We start from the raw sequence: 15,126 nt of genomic DNA, 5'->3' as shown, positions 1-15,126 counted from the left end.
CAGTCATAATACCATTGGTAGTTACGCAGTCACTTTGCTTGCAATCACCTTTGGTTGGTTTTGTTGATGTCGCGCTAATTATGACGTATTAGTCTGGTTGTTGTTGTCGCTCGATCTCTTGTGGCGACCGAGCAGCAGCAGCTGATGCTGTCGCTGTTGATGCTGTTGTTTCTGCTGCTGCTGCTGCTGCTGCTGCTACCTGTTCACGTGCTGCAGCTAGGTCGTCGAGTTTATAAATGTTGAAGACGGTACGGAGGGCGCCGCAGTTTCTTGGTAAACCTCAGACGTGCTCAACTCAAGCAAAAATTAAACGAATTTAGATTAAGTTTTAGTGGTGGTTTTTCTGCATGGTGTTTTAATTTTTTATAAACGAAAATAAACAAAAGCCAAGGCATAATAAATACACGCGGGCCGTTATAAATAAATAAGTTGCAAAACGAAAGTGGAGTACAATTAAAATTTGCATATTTATTTGATTTTACACTAAATAAGATTCATTTGTTCGCTCCCAAAGTAAGTTAACTAGCTTTGGCCTAAGCGCTAAGCATTCCAATATTATTGAAAATGTAAAATAACAAATTGTACTCAATATGATTAAAAATACAAAATTATTTTGAAAAATGGAAATTTTCTTGCATAATCGACAGAGACAAAGTGCCAAATAGCGATTCCATTATTAACGCCCAAAACGAACGCAACATGTTCAAAAATCAATCGTCAAATCAAACGAACTGCCACATATGATTACAACACCCTATGATTTTGTTGTTATTAATCTTGCCAAAAATGGGCATTATTGAAACGGATCCCCGCGATCCGTTTTGGTCTTCACCACCGGCTCATTTACATACATGGTATAAAACATCAAAACAAGACGCAAAACCCGAAGGCAGTTTGCCCTTGAAATGGTTTCATCGAAGAGCAATTAACCAACCAGCTATCGAAACGGGCCGGGCTAAAGATTGCAGCCAAACCGTGTCAGACAACATAAGTTAAGCTCACAGTGGTATTTAGTATAGATATATACTTATATAAATATATGTACATACATTTACATATATGGATTTCTTTCTTAGGCTCTTGCACATGTCACACGCCGTAGGGGTTTTCAATTGTTCCTAAATTACACCGGCGTTGGTCCAAGTTTTTTGTTTAACAACTGTGCAAATAATCAACAATTACCCATATTTGCCAATAATAAGTGATCAAAATCTAATTTATGCAAAGAAAAAAAGACACACAGCATAGGCACATATAACTTTAGATCATACGCCCATTAATAAGTGTTTACTGAAATTTCAGCAACTCGAATTAGAAAGATAAACCGACTTTTCAAGTAATCAATGAAATTTTTTTATTTGCCTTTGAAAGACAATTAACTGTTGAGCTTAAAGATAAGTACATGAATAAGTTTTGCTTGGCGTATATCAGGCAGGGCATTGAGGCATACTCACACCTGGTAATACACATTGCCAAATTTCAAATTTGACAGACAAATAATGTTTACTATATTATGAGTTTTGCTTTTTCGTTTGGCGTTGCAGTATATAAATATTTATACATTTATATATATATTTATTTATTTATGAATATGTGTATACGCTATGAGTTGACATTGAAATGCACTTATACCAAAAAAAAAAAGAAGAAAGAAACTTGGTAAGGGGTAATTGATGTTTGAACTTCATTTGTTTGAGACCCCAAAACCTGTTCGATCGATTTGGGCCCTAGGCCATTGTCACGAACGAATTCGGGTGTGAAACGTGCAAGCCTTTTAGTGAGCGTCTTTTAACTTGGCCAACAGTTGTCAGTCAGTCTATTAAAGTAGTTGTACACAATACCCGCACTATTTAGCTATTAATGAGTACGGTTCCGGTGGCAAGTCCGAATACGTCTATTGCTGCACTCGTAACTCCAATCCACGAATTGTATTTGCTTAGCCTGAAATAACTGTTAACGCCTGTAACAACACCTTAACGAACACTCAAACATACTCATTACACCCAACAATTGCGTTGACAATGCTCTCATTCATTGACAACTTTTAGTTTGACCGCAGCAGCTGCTTGAGCGCGGCGCCATGCATCGACACGGATATGGAATATGTTTAGCTATTGCTGTACTCTTGAGTCATCTGCTCAACTGCATAGCTGAACTGAATGACTCGACGCTGCAATTCCATCAATATAGCCATCAATTGCTCAACAATAGCATTAGCAGCAGCAGCACCACCAATCTCTGGCCTTCTTCGCACCCAGACAAGGACTTGGAGTTGACAGTCGGTGCTGCTGCAAATGCTGCTTCTGATGTCTCGAAGAGTGACGATAGATATGCTGCAATGCTGGCCTGCAGCTCAGTCATCTATGGCCTAGCAGAGGTGGCCAATGCGAGCAACACGAGTCCGATCTGCCTGACGCAATTGCAGCACTTGCAGCGAGGCATCCTCAGCAAACAGCCTTGGGCTATGAAAGGTGAGTGCAAGAAGATAATATGCCCTAGCAGAGCTCCATCTGACTGATTACAATATATGGTATCCTATAGGATACAAGACTCTTTTATTAGCGAAACTCTTTTGCCCAAGTGCTACCTGAGTACTGGTTAGTTTGGGTAGCATATCTAGGAAAGCTAACAAGTTTTCCATTCAAGAAGTAGTGTGCATTATTTAAAATTAAAAATGCTGAATACCCTTTCTTCCCAGTTGTATAGATAGAGGGTATAATAGCTGGCAGCTAGATCACTCGATTGTGTGCGAATAACGCAATGATTGATTGAATGAGGTCAACCTTTAAGAACTTAAGAGCTCACCTTTCCCTTTTACAGTGCTCGATGCCTCTGGTTCCAAGCCATCGGGTTTTGTATTTGGGCAAAACTACTGGCTGGGCAGTCGGGAGGCATGCAACATGGTGCAGCAACCGGTGGCCATAACACTTTCCAAGAACTTCGAGCGGATTATGAACCATGGACTCATGACGCAGCAGTCGCCCTTCGACATAGACTATCGGGTCATTTATTTGCGCCATAATTCACCGTGGCAGGTGGAGATTAAGCTGATGTCCGAGCAGATCATACACATTGGCCTTTGCCTGCCAACCGCGTGCCAGTCCAGCGAAATCAAGCAGCTGGCCATGGACTATGTAGCGGGCAGCTTCACGGACAACGACATCTTTGAGATGCAGCCTGAAGTGCTATACATGAAGGATCTGAAGCTGCGCGATGTGTTCTACGACCGACTCAGCTTTAAGCTTGTCGTCGGCTCCGTGTTGATCACGTGCGCCTTCATGCTGTGCGCCCAGCAGATCAGCGTAGCCAAGCAACTGCCGTCGGAGGAGAATGAGGATGGGGCTGGATTGGCTCCGGTTGAATCAGAAATATGGCGAGCAATGCACTCCCTGCTCAAGTGGCATCCGCTGCAGAGTTTCGTCAGCTGTTACGATGTCGCCAGCAATTGGCGCCGCATCTTTGCCACGCGCGAGAGCAAATCCTCAGAGATACCCTTGCTGAATGGACTGCGTTCGGTGTGTGCAGTCCTTATATTGGTATTCCATGTGATGTGGTTTATGTATTTTACGGTGCACAATAAAACGGTGCTCCTTAGCTATGCGGAGCAGATAGTTTTTCAGTACGTTGCCACTGCTCCACTGCTAGTCGATGTATTCTTTACCATCAGGTGAATATAAATACATATTTTTAAAATAAGTATATCCTAATCCTTGACTATTTGCAGTGGCTTTCTACAGACCTACAATTTTATGCGTAATGTCAAACAAATGGAGGCAGTGCGTCAAAATGACCTCGTGGCAAATATTAAGCTCTTTGGCAAGCTGCTCTTTCATCGCTATTTGAGACTGGGCCCGCTTTATCTGATTATCATGGGCAGCGTGGATTTGGTATTCGCCTACCTTGGAGATACCTCGGTTTACCACATCAATGACCGCTTCGATGAGCTGTGCTCTCAGCATTGGTGGCGCAATCTGCTCTTCATACAGAATCTATTCCCTTTCAAAGACATGTGCGTCAACTGGACGTGGAGCACTGCCTGTGATATGCAATTCTTTTTGTTTGCCAACTTGATATTATTTCTCTATGCCAAGTGAGTTTAAATTGAAGTGAGTTGAAGATAAATTTCGAATAATTCTTTTTCAGGCGCCCCAAGTGGGCTCAGTATGTAGCTGTTGCTAGCCTATTGGCAAGCATTATTTTGTCCTATGTCCTTGGCCTCTACTACAAGTATGAGTTCTCCTTTGATACGATCTACGCAACAGGCACTCAACTGTATATAAGTCCCGTAGTTCGCGTGATGCCCTACATTGTTGGTTGCATTGCCGCCTGGTGTCTTCTGGAGTGTCGACTTCAAGACAAAATACGTGAACGGAAATCTCGCAACTTCTGGCATTCCTCTCTGCTAGTCTTCTTCGTCAGCATGCATTCGACATTCAAGCGCGATCTTGGCAGTCTGCTCACCGTCTCATTATATGTGCTGGGAAGATTCTTCTTTTCGATAAGTATTTGCTGGATGATTGTGGGCAGCGCAACGGGGCGTGGCGTCTGGTGGTCTCGCTTGTTGGAGGCTCGCTGCTTTCAGCACCTGAATCGAGTGTCCTATGCTGTTTATCTGCTAAATCCGCTGGTGATTTCCATTATTTATAGCCTAACAACCGCCAGCACACATACAGATCCCCCCATGCTGGTATGTAATTCAATTTGTCAACATCAATTTTATCTAACAATTTTAATGATTTCAGTTCGTTGTCTCCTGTGGCTTTACTATTATTATTTACCTAATATCCATTATATTTTCAATGGCATTTGAGCTGCCATACAGCAACTTGTCCAATTTGCTTTTGCGTAAACCAAAAACTACTTAAGTTGTGATTAACGACTGTTCTGTGAACAGTGTTTTCCAAACAAAAATTGAATTTAGTATACGGTGAAATTTCGTACATAATACCCATAGCCAGTTTTATTAATAACACTACGAATATAAGATAATATTAAGTTTTACTTGCTAACCAAATAAAGAAAACCATACGATTTTAAATTCAAATTTAAATGTTATCGATAAGTGTGCGGTGCTTGAAGCAGTCTCTAGAAACGATTATACTAATGAAGTCTGTAAGCGCACATTTGCGTCACATGGCAGTTGGCAGCGCATTTTGAGCAGTCTGTTGTGAACGAAGTCTGCTATCGCTTATTTGCGTCACGTGAAGTTAGCTGCGAATCATTTTTTTAAATGGTCATTGCAAAATATGCCTGTTCAACAACTGAACTAATTTTAAATCAAATGCAATGTCTTCTACAATTAACCTAAACATTTATATCCAGAAATATTTACAACGCTAACTACATATACATGTAAATCGTAGAATCTATATGCTAGGAATGTGAGTGTGTGTATGTGTGTGGGTGAGTAAGTGTATATATGTATGTATGAGCGGGTGGATTTAGTCAAGATCTTCCACGCAACATGGCACGACATCTAATGAGCAGCAGCACGCAACATCAACGCATTTTATCATCGCTAATAATCTTTAAGATATTGCTCCAGCGGATTTGATCCCAGGAGCCGCGATGTTGCCGTCTCGTCTGAATGAGGAATAAATTCCATTAGCTAGCATTTAAAGTGGGCTTCCTATTGAGAACCACAACTGATAACTCACTTGACTGTGCCGGCTTTGCTGTGGTGGTGGTCTCCATTCGATGCGATTGTAGACAGTTCACCCACTCGGACAACGAGATCTTCTTATCGCCATTCACATCACAGTATCGAGGCATTTTCTTGCCACATTTGCTCAAGTTGCTAACATGTAGAATATAAAATTAAACAATCAAAACACCCATTTAATTATTAACACATTTAGTACCTGGCGTTTGTAACCAGATCACGAAAGACCTTCCATTCTTTGCGCTCCCATGACTTGTTTTTATTCTTGTCCAGAAATACAAAACTCAGCGTAGCAATGCGCTCATCCTCCGACTTCCACATTGTCGAGTTTCTACTAAATCAAATCGTAGACGGAAATTCCAAATATATTTTGATTTTGAATCAGACTGTAATCCTTACCCGGTGTTACTGCTGGGCAGTATATTTGTGTTAAGAAACTCCTTGAGCTCTTTGAGGAACTGCGTTTTTCGTGGCTCTGTGCAGCCCTTCATCGGTCTGTTAGCAGCGCTGACCTCATCGCATTGGGGTCGCTTTTGGCCAAAGGTGCCCGGTATATTCTTGCCCGTCTCCTCGTGCACACACCAGCAGAAGGAGCTGTAGCATTGGACGCGCTTATAGCGACCATCGGACATACACTCGGGCACATAGAAGGATCTGTTGCCGCCATGCTGCAAACAGTTAGTGCAAAGGTTAATAAAGGTAGCTTTTTAGTGGCTTTTGGTTGCGTTTCCATTCCATATACACATAAACACACACAGACGCACTTACACGCTGCTCCTCACGAGCTACCTCCCTATCCGTCCAGCAGTTGGCATCGCCTTCACTCTCGTTGTTTGTCGCCTCTTCTGGCTTGGCATTCAGAACTGTGAACGAAAGGCCCATTAGAATAGACTCGATACTGCCCTTTGGAAGCATGCCAAGTGCTATTGGATGTTACTTGGGTATTACTCAAATTGCTGGTTAGTTCATAAATTGCCCGACAAGTACGTACAATTAAATGAAGATGGCGACAACGGGGATGTGCGTGAATGTGTCATGCTAGCGTCCTCATCCTCGCCAACATAATCATCCTCGTGCTCCTCGCTATCATTGCCAAACTCAACACGTGAACCGATACTGCTGCCACTGCTGCTGCTGCTGCTGCTGCTCGTTCCGATAACATTCGTATTTGTATGGTCATGGTGGGTATTTGTGTGGTGAATGTTATGCAGATTTGTATAGTGAGGACGGCGAGGTATTGTTGTTGATGTGGTATGCGGAATGGAGCTGCTCGTTGGACTGCTGTTCAGGATATTAAGGCCCGCTTTACCTGCATGGGAATTACACACATATATCGACACAAGTACACACACAAACATACCCCAACCACTTAGTATTAGGCAAGTCAAAGGACTGGAAAACAATTTCATTTTACCCAAACATTTAATTTGAAGTTGAGATTTTAAAGATTGGCTTTGCATGCTATACAATTAAAAATAACAATTTTGATGTAATGACTTTTGATCAATGAATACTTGGAAATAAAAATCATTCAAATTAAAATCTACTCCTGCAGAATCATGCATTTTGTTATGGCAAATTAGAAATTAAAACTATGAATGAATTGATCAGTTTTAATAGAATAAATTCAGCTGTTATCTTTTTTTATGCGATATACTGTATTTATTCACATTTGAGACACTCCACTATCAACTGCATATATTTAAGTTAAACCCAATCGAGTTTTTATTTTCAATGCATTTTCCAAAGCCTTTCTATGGGCTTCTCTTATCCATATTTGAATCAGACTTTACATGCATTTTAAAAATATATAGTCTTGAATTATATATATATGCATATATAGACCGCTACTTACGCTGGCTGGCATCTTTGGCCAGACAATTGCTCCATTCGACCCGGGACAGGTTATCGTCTTTGTTGACATCACAGTACTTGCCAAAGGCACGTCCACATCGTTTGGGCTTCACCGCCTGTTGGTTATATCGTGTGCATACCAAATAGGAGTAGAAACGGGGGAGTAGTTGTTGTAGTGTTGTATGTATTGTATTGTGGGAATGAGTGACGTGGCAGCAACAACAACAACTCACCCGCTTGACAAGCTTCTTGAGCTCACGCACTTCTTGTCGCTCTAGCACCTGATTGGCATTCGCATCCAATTGGGCAAACTTCCAATCCAGTACGGAGTCATCGTTAGCGCCAGCTGCTTGTGGTTGACCCGAACGCACTTGTTCGCTTCGAAAGACCTCGATCAGATGATTGTTAAACGCCCGCCGATCTGCCTTGCTGCAAGGACGATGTCCACCATTGCCACCGCCATCGCTGCTATTGGCCGCCTCCGCATCCAAGCTGAACAGACGCGTCGGCGACCGACGTCGATTGTTGCGCCTGTATACAGCGCACTTGGGTCGGCCGCGCCGGGTCGATGTATTCTTGATGGGATTACCGCTGCTGTCGCTGCACCAGCAGCCCGTGTCCCCCAAACACTGCATAGCCGCATAGTTGCCATCGTTGCGGCACCGAGGAATGAATATCTTCGGATTGCGCGCACTCTCCCGATGCGCATACTGAAGCGCCCCCAAGCAGCCTAAAATATATGATATATTTAAGTTAATTCTTTTAATGCTAAAGATTCAAACTTGGATTGGGCAAAGTCCAAAAATGTACCCCCAAATAAATTTGTGAAAAGGCCCATGGATTGATCCATTTCATTGGAAATTTTCAACGTTTCATGTAGATTTTTTAAAATTAAAGTAAACTAATTTATTGAATTACGGGAAAAATATTTCATGAAAATATATACATCTTTTTATTATAAATGGAAAGTACGAACTAGAATGATGGATAATATTTCCTATAGTTATATTGAACATTTTCCTTGAAATGATTAATTTAATGTTTGAAATGATTAATTTAATGTTCAATATAATATTAAAATTTAAGTATATTTTTCTTGTCGCCAAATCAATGCCTATTTTTCACAATCTGCTGTGTATTTTCGTCTGAGCTGGTCAGATTGTATCACTATATAATATAGCTACCACAGAAACAATAGGTTGAAAGATGGATCTTGTTTGAACAACTTGTCTGTTTGGCAAGATATCTACAACAAACCCACTAAATATGCTTAAAATGAAGCTTCTAAAATTTGAAAAAAGATAATGGATAGCCGACTACTATATCTATTAGTTTCCAGTTTTTTAAATTATAGTAAAATTTAAATGTCGGCAATTTGACTACGGGCTAAATGGGTATGTACTATTTGACATGTTAAAGATTTTCTTTCTTTCTTTCCGTTCTTTATGGTTTTTTGATACTTGATACTTTAATAAATGCATAATTCAAATAAATAAACCGATAGTAAACATCAGTAATTATGAAATGTTTAAATGTTTATTGAGCTTACCCTTGCAGTTGCCGCGATGCTTGAGGCTGACTTGATGGCCGCTGCACTGCACCCGCTGCAGGTGACAGCGCGTGGGATAGGTCTGATCGTCGGTGCCGCAGACGGGTCCCTCGCTCTCGTCGCACTCGCCTTGCTTGGCGGCACACTTGGACAGCGACTGCGACTGCGACGGCGACAGCTGAAAGGAAGGTGTGATGTGGGCATTCACATATAAGAGATATATGAGAAATATTCGAAGCACTTTGCGATTACAGACCAAAATCGTAAATAATATCAATCACGCGTTAAATGATTTATTACATTTATGGTCGCCAAATTCAAGTCGCAGTCGTCTCAATGCTCGACTTGAATACGAATCAGTATTCAGCTGCCATTGCGATTGGCATCCAACGCATTCAGATGGGGATGGGGATGGGGATGGGGGACTAACACAGACGTGGCTAATGTGGTCGGGCCATAACTTGAATGGCATCGCGTACTAGCAAATTGTGCACTCAGGTATGCGTTTGCTATCCATTTGAATGTCTGGCAGTTCCCAGCCAAAAGCCAAAGTAAAACTGGCTAAAATATATTATGGTCAATTGGCCAGACTAACTGGCTGCCGCTGCCGCTTTAGAGGCTCGCTACTGCTGCTGACTCCGCTCATTCTTGTTAACTCAAAAAAAAAACAGTTTTTTTTTTGTATTTTAAATTGCGCAGCATTTTAGTATTGCCGGTGCAGCAGCTTTTATCGCCAGTTTGCTGCTCTTTAGATAAACTACAAAATTTGTTGACATTAATTAGTTTAGAGCAGCACACGAAATTATTGAAAAATATGCAAAATATAGTTGTAAAATGCAATATGAATTGAAATTTGCTCAAATTTCAATTCTGACACCGACAAGTTGATATTTTTTCTTAGCATTTTTATGTGCTCATAAAATGTAGCATATAAAATAATAACAAAAAAACTTTATTTAATTTTATAAAACTAGTGCTAAGCCTCAAGGTAGCTGCAGCTATTTTAATTTAAAGTTCAGCTTACCTAAATGGTTCCGTTCCATTCATAGGCTCAAAAATATTTTATAACATACTTAAATTCCCTTATCCGATTACAAATTATTACAAATATATCACAAATAAGTTATACATAACATTTTAAAATCCGATTATAGCTAATTTCATAATCAAATCCGACTGCAGCTTATGTTGTGGCAAAATTAAATTGGAGACTAATTTTATTATTTCATTAGTGCCATAAAACGTCAAGTGTTTTGAAGTGTAGCAAACATTTCAAGTACAACATTGTAAAGAAACTCAAAACCAGTAGCCCCAAAAGTAATGGTTGACAATTGTACAACAAATATATGCTTAATGTCTCTGCCTCTTATCAAGTTGCTATAAAAGCACAGACATACATGTGTCTACAACAGGTAAATATTGTTCCCTCAATTCGCTTTTACTGAAAGGTGCGGATAGCCATTTTGTATGGCCCCGAGGGCTGTTCGGTTTTTGGAGCACGCGCTGAGCGGTAATCGGATCGGGACGGTGAATAGGTGTGTTGATTGTTGACACATTCGACACATCATGGATAAACATGAAAAACAGCAGAATATATTCATATAATGTGTACATACATATATGCAGATATTGCTGCCTCAGCAGCTGCATTATGTCTGCAATTGCAAACAGAGTTCCAGGAATGACACCTGACAATGAGTAGGGGGGGCATCTGTAATGATGTTTCGAATGGCGATCGACTTAACCAAAAGCGGCGCCAATAACACACAGAATGTCTAATTGGTAATGCAAATGCCATTCGCTGTACAATATAGGGCCAGCCATAATAAGATATACGATATACGATGCATCGTATTCCATATGCTAAACAGACTATTCTATATTTATAACCAACCAGAGTCACCCTGTGTACACACACACACAAACACACATATATGTATACAAATCATATATGGCGACAGTTCAAGGATTGTTAAGATCGATAACAACGAAATAATTGACTGACGATTCTCACGCTCGCAGGGATTAGGGGCTTGGGACTTGGGACTTGAAGAAGCAATAAAAAAAAGAACCACACTTGAAATACGGCTTTACACTTTGTCATTATCAGGCAGCTTAGTGGCAGTGGCAATGGCAAGGGAACTGGCCATCTCTCCCTCTCTGTGTCTTTCTCTTTCTCTCTCTCTATAGATTTCTCTTTCGCTCCTCTATGTTCTGTGAGCCTAGTACCTGCCCACATTAACAAAAGGCCAAAACGCTTTTGACTTGTGACCATTTTTTTTTGTATATATATATGTATATTTTACATCTCAGCTCTTTTTGCGTCGCTTCTCCTTTTCGCGCGTTCTTAAAAAAAGGCAGCAAAAAGAAACACGTTCGTCGGGCAGATGAAACAAAAACAATGCCAACAGGCAACAGGAGATTGGGCCTGGCTATTGCTATGGGTTTGGGTAGGGTTACGGATAGGGGCATGGGTAGAAGGGAGTTGCGATCTTTGCCGGCAAGTGAAAAATCGCAGACAGCGCGGCGGCAGCCAACACGGCCGGCAACGCAGCTCTTCAAATAAAAGACACAAAAGCAGACGAAGGTGGGGTTGAACTGAAGTGAGAGTTAAAGTCAAAGTCCGAGTCCGAGTTCGAGTTCGAGTTGGAGTGTGAGTTGAAAAAAACGAAGCGGTTCTTGTTTGCCTGCAGACAATTTGTAGCGTTCAGGCAGGCGAGCAATGGGACTGACCAATCACTTATTGCTTCATTCTTTATTTTTATTTTTATTTTCATTTTCATTTTTTTTTTTTTTTTTTTGTTAATACCAGGAATATTCAAGTGTTTTCTTGGTATTTGGATTTACACGCTGAGCTGGGCTTAATTTGCTTTAGTATTGTGCGCTTGCACTGGCACAACATAAAACCTTGTCCACTATCATTAATAGTATAGCTACAACTTACCGGCAGTTCATGTTGTGGCTCCTGCTGTTTTGGACTCCTGCTGCCCGTGGCCAGTTGCAGAAGCACCAGCACACACAGTGTAATTAGGAAACATCTCACAAACATTTTCAAGATTGTCAATTAAATTGTTATTGTTGGCATCAAACGTTTTATTGCATTATATATGTTTTATATATCTGTGGCAATAATTGAAATATTAACTTGGGTTTTTTGATTTTTTATCAATTTTTTTAGTTTTTTTTTGCACGAAGTCGCAATTAAAAATTCGGTTTTCGGTGGGTGTGGTGGAAAACTGTAGTGTTCGTTATTTATTGATCGATTTACGCGGTTCTATTTTTAGCAAATTTGGCCAGTTCGAGTATAAAGATGGATACTACACATATGTATACTCTTTATAGTATATGCATGCGAGTATACGATTTGTTTATACGTATAATGGATTTCTGCTTTATACGAACTTATGATTGCTATTGTTGTTGTTGTTGTTGTTGCTGCTGCTGCTGGTGGCGTTTGTTTGTATATTTTTGCGCAAAAATATCAAGCACACAGGCACACACTGAGGGCAATTGAAAACCCGACAAACTGATTGACTGAAAAACCAAACCGTGCGTCGCCAAGTTTCAAATACGACTGAGAAACAAGCAGTTCAATAGGAGTAGTCGGGAATAAATATTGCGGCCGAGAGTGGCCTAAAGTGGACGGCGAGAGTGTGTGTGTGTGTGTGTGTGTGCGACGAGCGGCGAGCCTAAGTGAAAAGAGTGGCAAGCGAACGCGCAAGAGAGACAGAAAGAGAGAGAGACAGAAAGCGAGACAGAGAGAGAGAGAGCAAGCGAGTGCATGGCGTGCATGATCGTGCAGCGCACACAACAAACAGTTGGTCAGCATTGGGAATCGACAATGTCGATGTCGCCACTATGTCTGGCAGTGTCTACCGCCAACCATATCTTATCTTTTTCTTCTTTTTTTTCTTTGCCTCCTTCTTCTTAAACCAAGCCAGCAGCGACAGAGGTCTGGGCCTGGACAGCAGTTAGCATAAAGACCCAACAGCAACGACGACGACTAAGCGAAACTCCACAAACAAACACACACACACACACATATATGTATATATAACGAAAAACTGTTGAACGTTTTGAGTGTGAAATTTATCTTCCTTTGTATATTTCAAGAGGTTGCCTCACCAACACAAACACGAAGCAGCTAAAACAAAACAAGCCACTGTGCTTGTGCCAGCCATTTGCTGGATTCGACACCGCGATCTGTGGCCACCACCGGCCAGCTGTGGCTCTCAATCCAAAAGGTAAAGGCAAATGCAAAGGCAAAGGCAAAAAAAAAGGCCAGCAAAAAGGAGAAGAAAAGGAAAACGTGAGCTATGAACTTGCTTGGGACTACAACTGAGACTCAGAGTCAGACTGAGACTGGAACTGGGACTGGGACTGAGACAGCTCCTGCCGCTCGCCAGGCAGTCGCACGTCTGTGATTTATAGAGCTGCTGCTCTGACGGTGGCGATGCCGATGCCGATGCCGGTAACGTTCGTCAGTATGGGTGTATAAGAAATACACCGATGGCCAGGTGTGAAACCTGCCAGACAGTGTGACGGCAAGTAACGATAGCGTCCCAAGCCACTGTCTGTGTATTGTGTGTGTGTGTGTGTGTCTACTCCCAGCCCCCGAACTGGCCCTTGTTGTCCATTGTTTTCGGTCGCTTGTTCGACACCGTATTTTTGTGGTCTTCTTTTATGGCCGAACATGCTATAGATATTACGAGACTGCGACTGGCGGCAGACAGTATGACGCCAAATTCAATACAACATCGTCGATAACAAAGGTAAACAGCCCAACAGCCCCTGCAGACAGTGAAGGGAGGGGAGGGTTAAGGGGGAAATTACAAGAAGAAACCACTTGAGGAGTGTCAATAATAATAGCCACAGTCCAACGGCCATGGATGAAGACGCTTTTGGTAGCCCCGTTGTTGTGCGTGTGTGTGTGAGTTTGTATGTGCTCAGAACAAAAACCGATACAGCTACAGCAGACACAACATGTTTATACAGATACAAAGATACACACACACACACACACACACACACACAAATGCTTGTGTACTTAACTAATCATTTTGTGATTCTTCTCTGTTTTTGTTTTTGTGAACATACATTTTCGTTTGAAACTATTTGTTGTAGTTAGGCACTTGTATTTGTATCTGAATCTATGTGTGTATAAATGCAGATGTATATCTGCATCTGTACAAAAAGAATTGTATCGAATCTGCGCACTTGCAAAATCATTTAACAATTACGCCGAAATCGAATTGTTTGGGTTTGAAGAGCCAAGAATTTGTAAACTAATCAAAATAAACTTCGGGCCAAAAAGAATAATATTTTCTTTTCCAAAAAGAGTAATATTCTCCACAAGTTAAGGGCTTATAAAGAATTCCACTGAATTGCTTTTAAAGTTCAAAGAGATTCTCCAAACGATCCAGCTGCCTACAAATTCATGCTAAAATATTTCCTTATTTTATAAGTAGTATGAAGTGTATGAACATTAAATGAAAATAACAAGATCCACAAATCACCTCTTGAAAAGTTTCAAGCCTATTGAAACCGATTCTTATGCTGCAGTTTGATCAAGTCAAGCTATATTTATAAATCACCTGTAGTCCCTGCACAAATGATCAGTATTCCTTGGATTCCTTGCCCTGTGGTTGAGCTTGGCACACGCACAGCCTGTGTCATTGGATTCATCAGTTACCCAGGTGGTCCTTGCTTCAAACGATCTCGACCCGAGACTAATGATCACATATCAATCTTAAATTTGAACAAGCCTTTGCATGATGAAGTAAAAGGTTGCTGACTCTAGACATTAAAAGGTCTGAAATGGACTGATGAATTATCTCAATCTGATCTAAGATGTGCCACTTCTAAGGCTTGGAGTAAAAACTATAAAAAAAACTGTCACGAAATATGACAGAGATATTTTTTGCTCATAGCAGTACATTTCAAATATAAATAAGTCATATATGCACATACATACTTAATATATATCTGCATCTGTACAAAAGAATAGTATCGAAACTGCGCACTTGCAAAGCAATTAAAGATTTACGCCGAAATCAAATTG

General features: G+C 40.9%; 2 protein-coding genes across 4 annotated transcripts; one reads left to right on the top strand and one right to left on the bottom strand.

The window, feature by feature from the left end:
* Nucleotides 1-264: 264 nt before the first annotated feature.
* Nucleotides 265-5,044, top strand: LOC6561228 (nose resistant to fluoxetine protein 6). The gene is made up of 6 exons (XM_001986911.2): nucleotides 265-513; nucleotides 2,049-2,471; nucleotides 2,821-3,667; nucleotides 3,725-4,090; nucleotides 4,144-4,687; nucleotides 4,743-5,044. The coding sequence occupies exons 2-6, from the start codon at nucleotides 2,081-2,083 to the stop codon at nucleotides 4,863-4,865; spliced, it is 2,271 nt and encodes a 756-aa protein (XP_001986947.1). The 5' UTR covers nucleotides 265-513; nucleotides 2,049-2,080; the 3' UTR covers nucleotides 4,866-5,044.
* A 250-nt stretch (nucleotides 5,045-5,294) lies between these two features.
* On the bottom strand, nucleotides 5,295-12,180 carry LOC6561227 (SPARC-related modular calcium-binding protein 2). 3 transcript variants are annotated; one of them, XM_032734474.2, is made up of 10 exons: nucleotides 12,010-12,180; nucleotides 9,066-9,243; nucleotides 7,750-8,246; nucleotides 7,518-7,632; nucleotides 6,654-6,971; nucleotides 6,431-6,525; nucleotides 6,062-6,330; nucleotides 5,862-5,993; nucleotides 5,658-5,797; nucleotides 5,295-5,583 (listed from the first exon to the last, which is right to left on the bottom strand). In XM_032734474.2, the coding sequence occupies exons 1-10, from the start codon at nucleotides 12,112-12,114 to the stop codon at nucleotides 5,519-5,521; spliced, it is 1,914 nt and encodes a 637-aa protein (XP_032590365.1). In that variant the 5' UTR covers nucleotides 12,115-12,180; the 3' UTR covers nucleotides 5,295-5,518. The 3 variants fall into 3 exon arrangements, with proteins under 3 accessions (XP_032590365.1, XP_001986946.1, XP_032590366.1); XM_001986910.3 differs by having other exon boundaries at nucleotides 5,862-5,996; nucleotides 12,010-12,169; XM_032734475.2 differs by lacking the exon at nucleotides 6,654-6,971 and having other exon boundaries at nucleotides 5,862-5,996; nucleotides 12,010-12,170.
* Between the last annotated feature and the right edge of the window lie 2,946 nt (nucleotides 12,181-15,126).

This window comes from Drosophila grimshawi, unplaced genomic scaffold (assembly GCF_018153295.1).
Source record: "Drosophila grimshawi isolate 15287-2541.00 unplaced genomic scaffold, ASM1815329v1 contig_1369, whole genome shotgun sequence".
Lineage (NCBI taxonomy): Eukaryota > Metazoa > Arthropoda > Insecta > Diptera > Drosophilidae > Drosophila > Drosophila grimshawi.
The sequence above is the reverse complement of the archived record's forward strand: the minus strand, read 5'-3'. Positions and strand labels throughout refer to the sequence as shown.

Coding starts and splice junctions, on each gene's coding strand:
- LOC6561227 (XM_001986910.3), bottom strand. CDS start 12,114: ATGTTTGTGAGATGTTTCCTAATTACACTGTGTGTGCTGGTGCTTCTG. Junction 5,997..6,061: donor CTGCCCAGCAGTAACACCGG/GTAAGGATTACA, acceptor GATTTGATTTAG/TAGAAACTCGACAATGTGGA. Junction 5,584..5,657: donor AGCAAAGCCGGCACAGTCAA/GTGAGTTATCAG, acceptor TTCCTCATTCAG/ACGAGACGGCAACATCGCGG.
- LOC6561228 (XM_001986911.2), top strand. CDS start 2,081: ATGCATCGACACGGATATGGAATATGTTTAGCTATTGCTGTACTCTTG. Junction 3,668..3,724: donor GATGTATTCTTTACCATCAG/GTGAATATAAAT, acceptor GACTATTTGCAG/TGGCTTTCTACAGACCTACA. Junction 4,688..4,742: donor ATACAGATCCCCCCATGCTG/GTATGTAATTCA, acceptor TAATGATTTCAG/TTCGTTGTCTCCTGTGGCTT.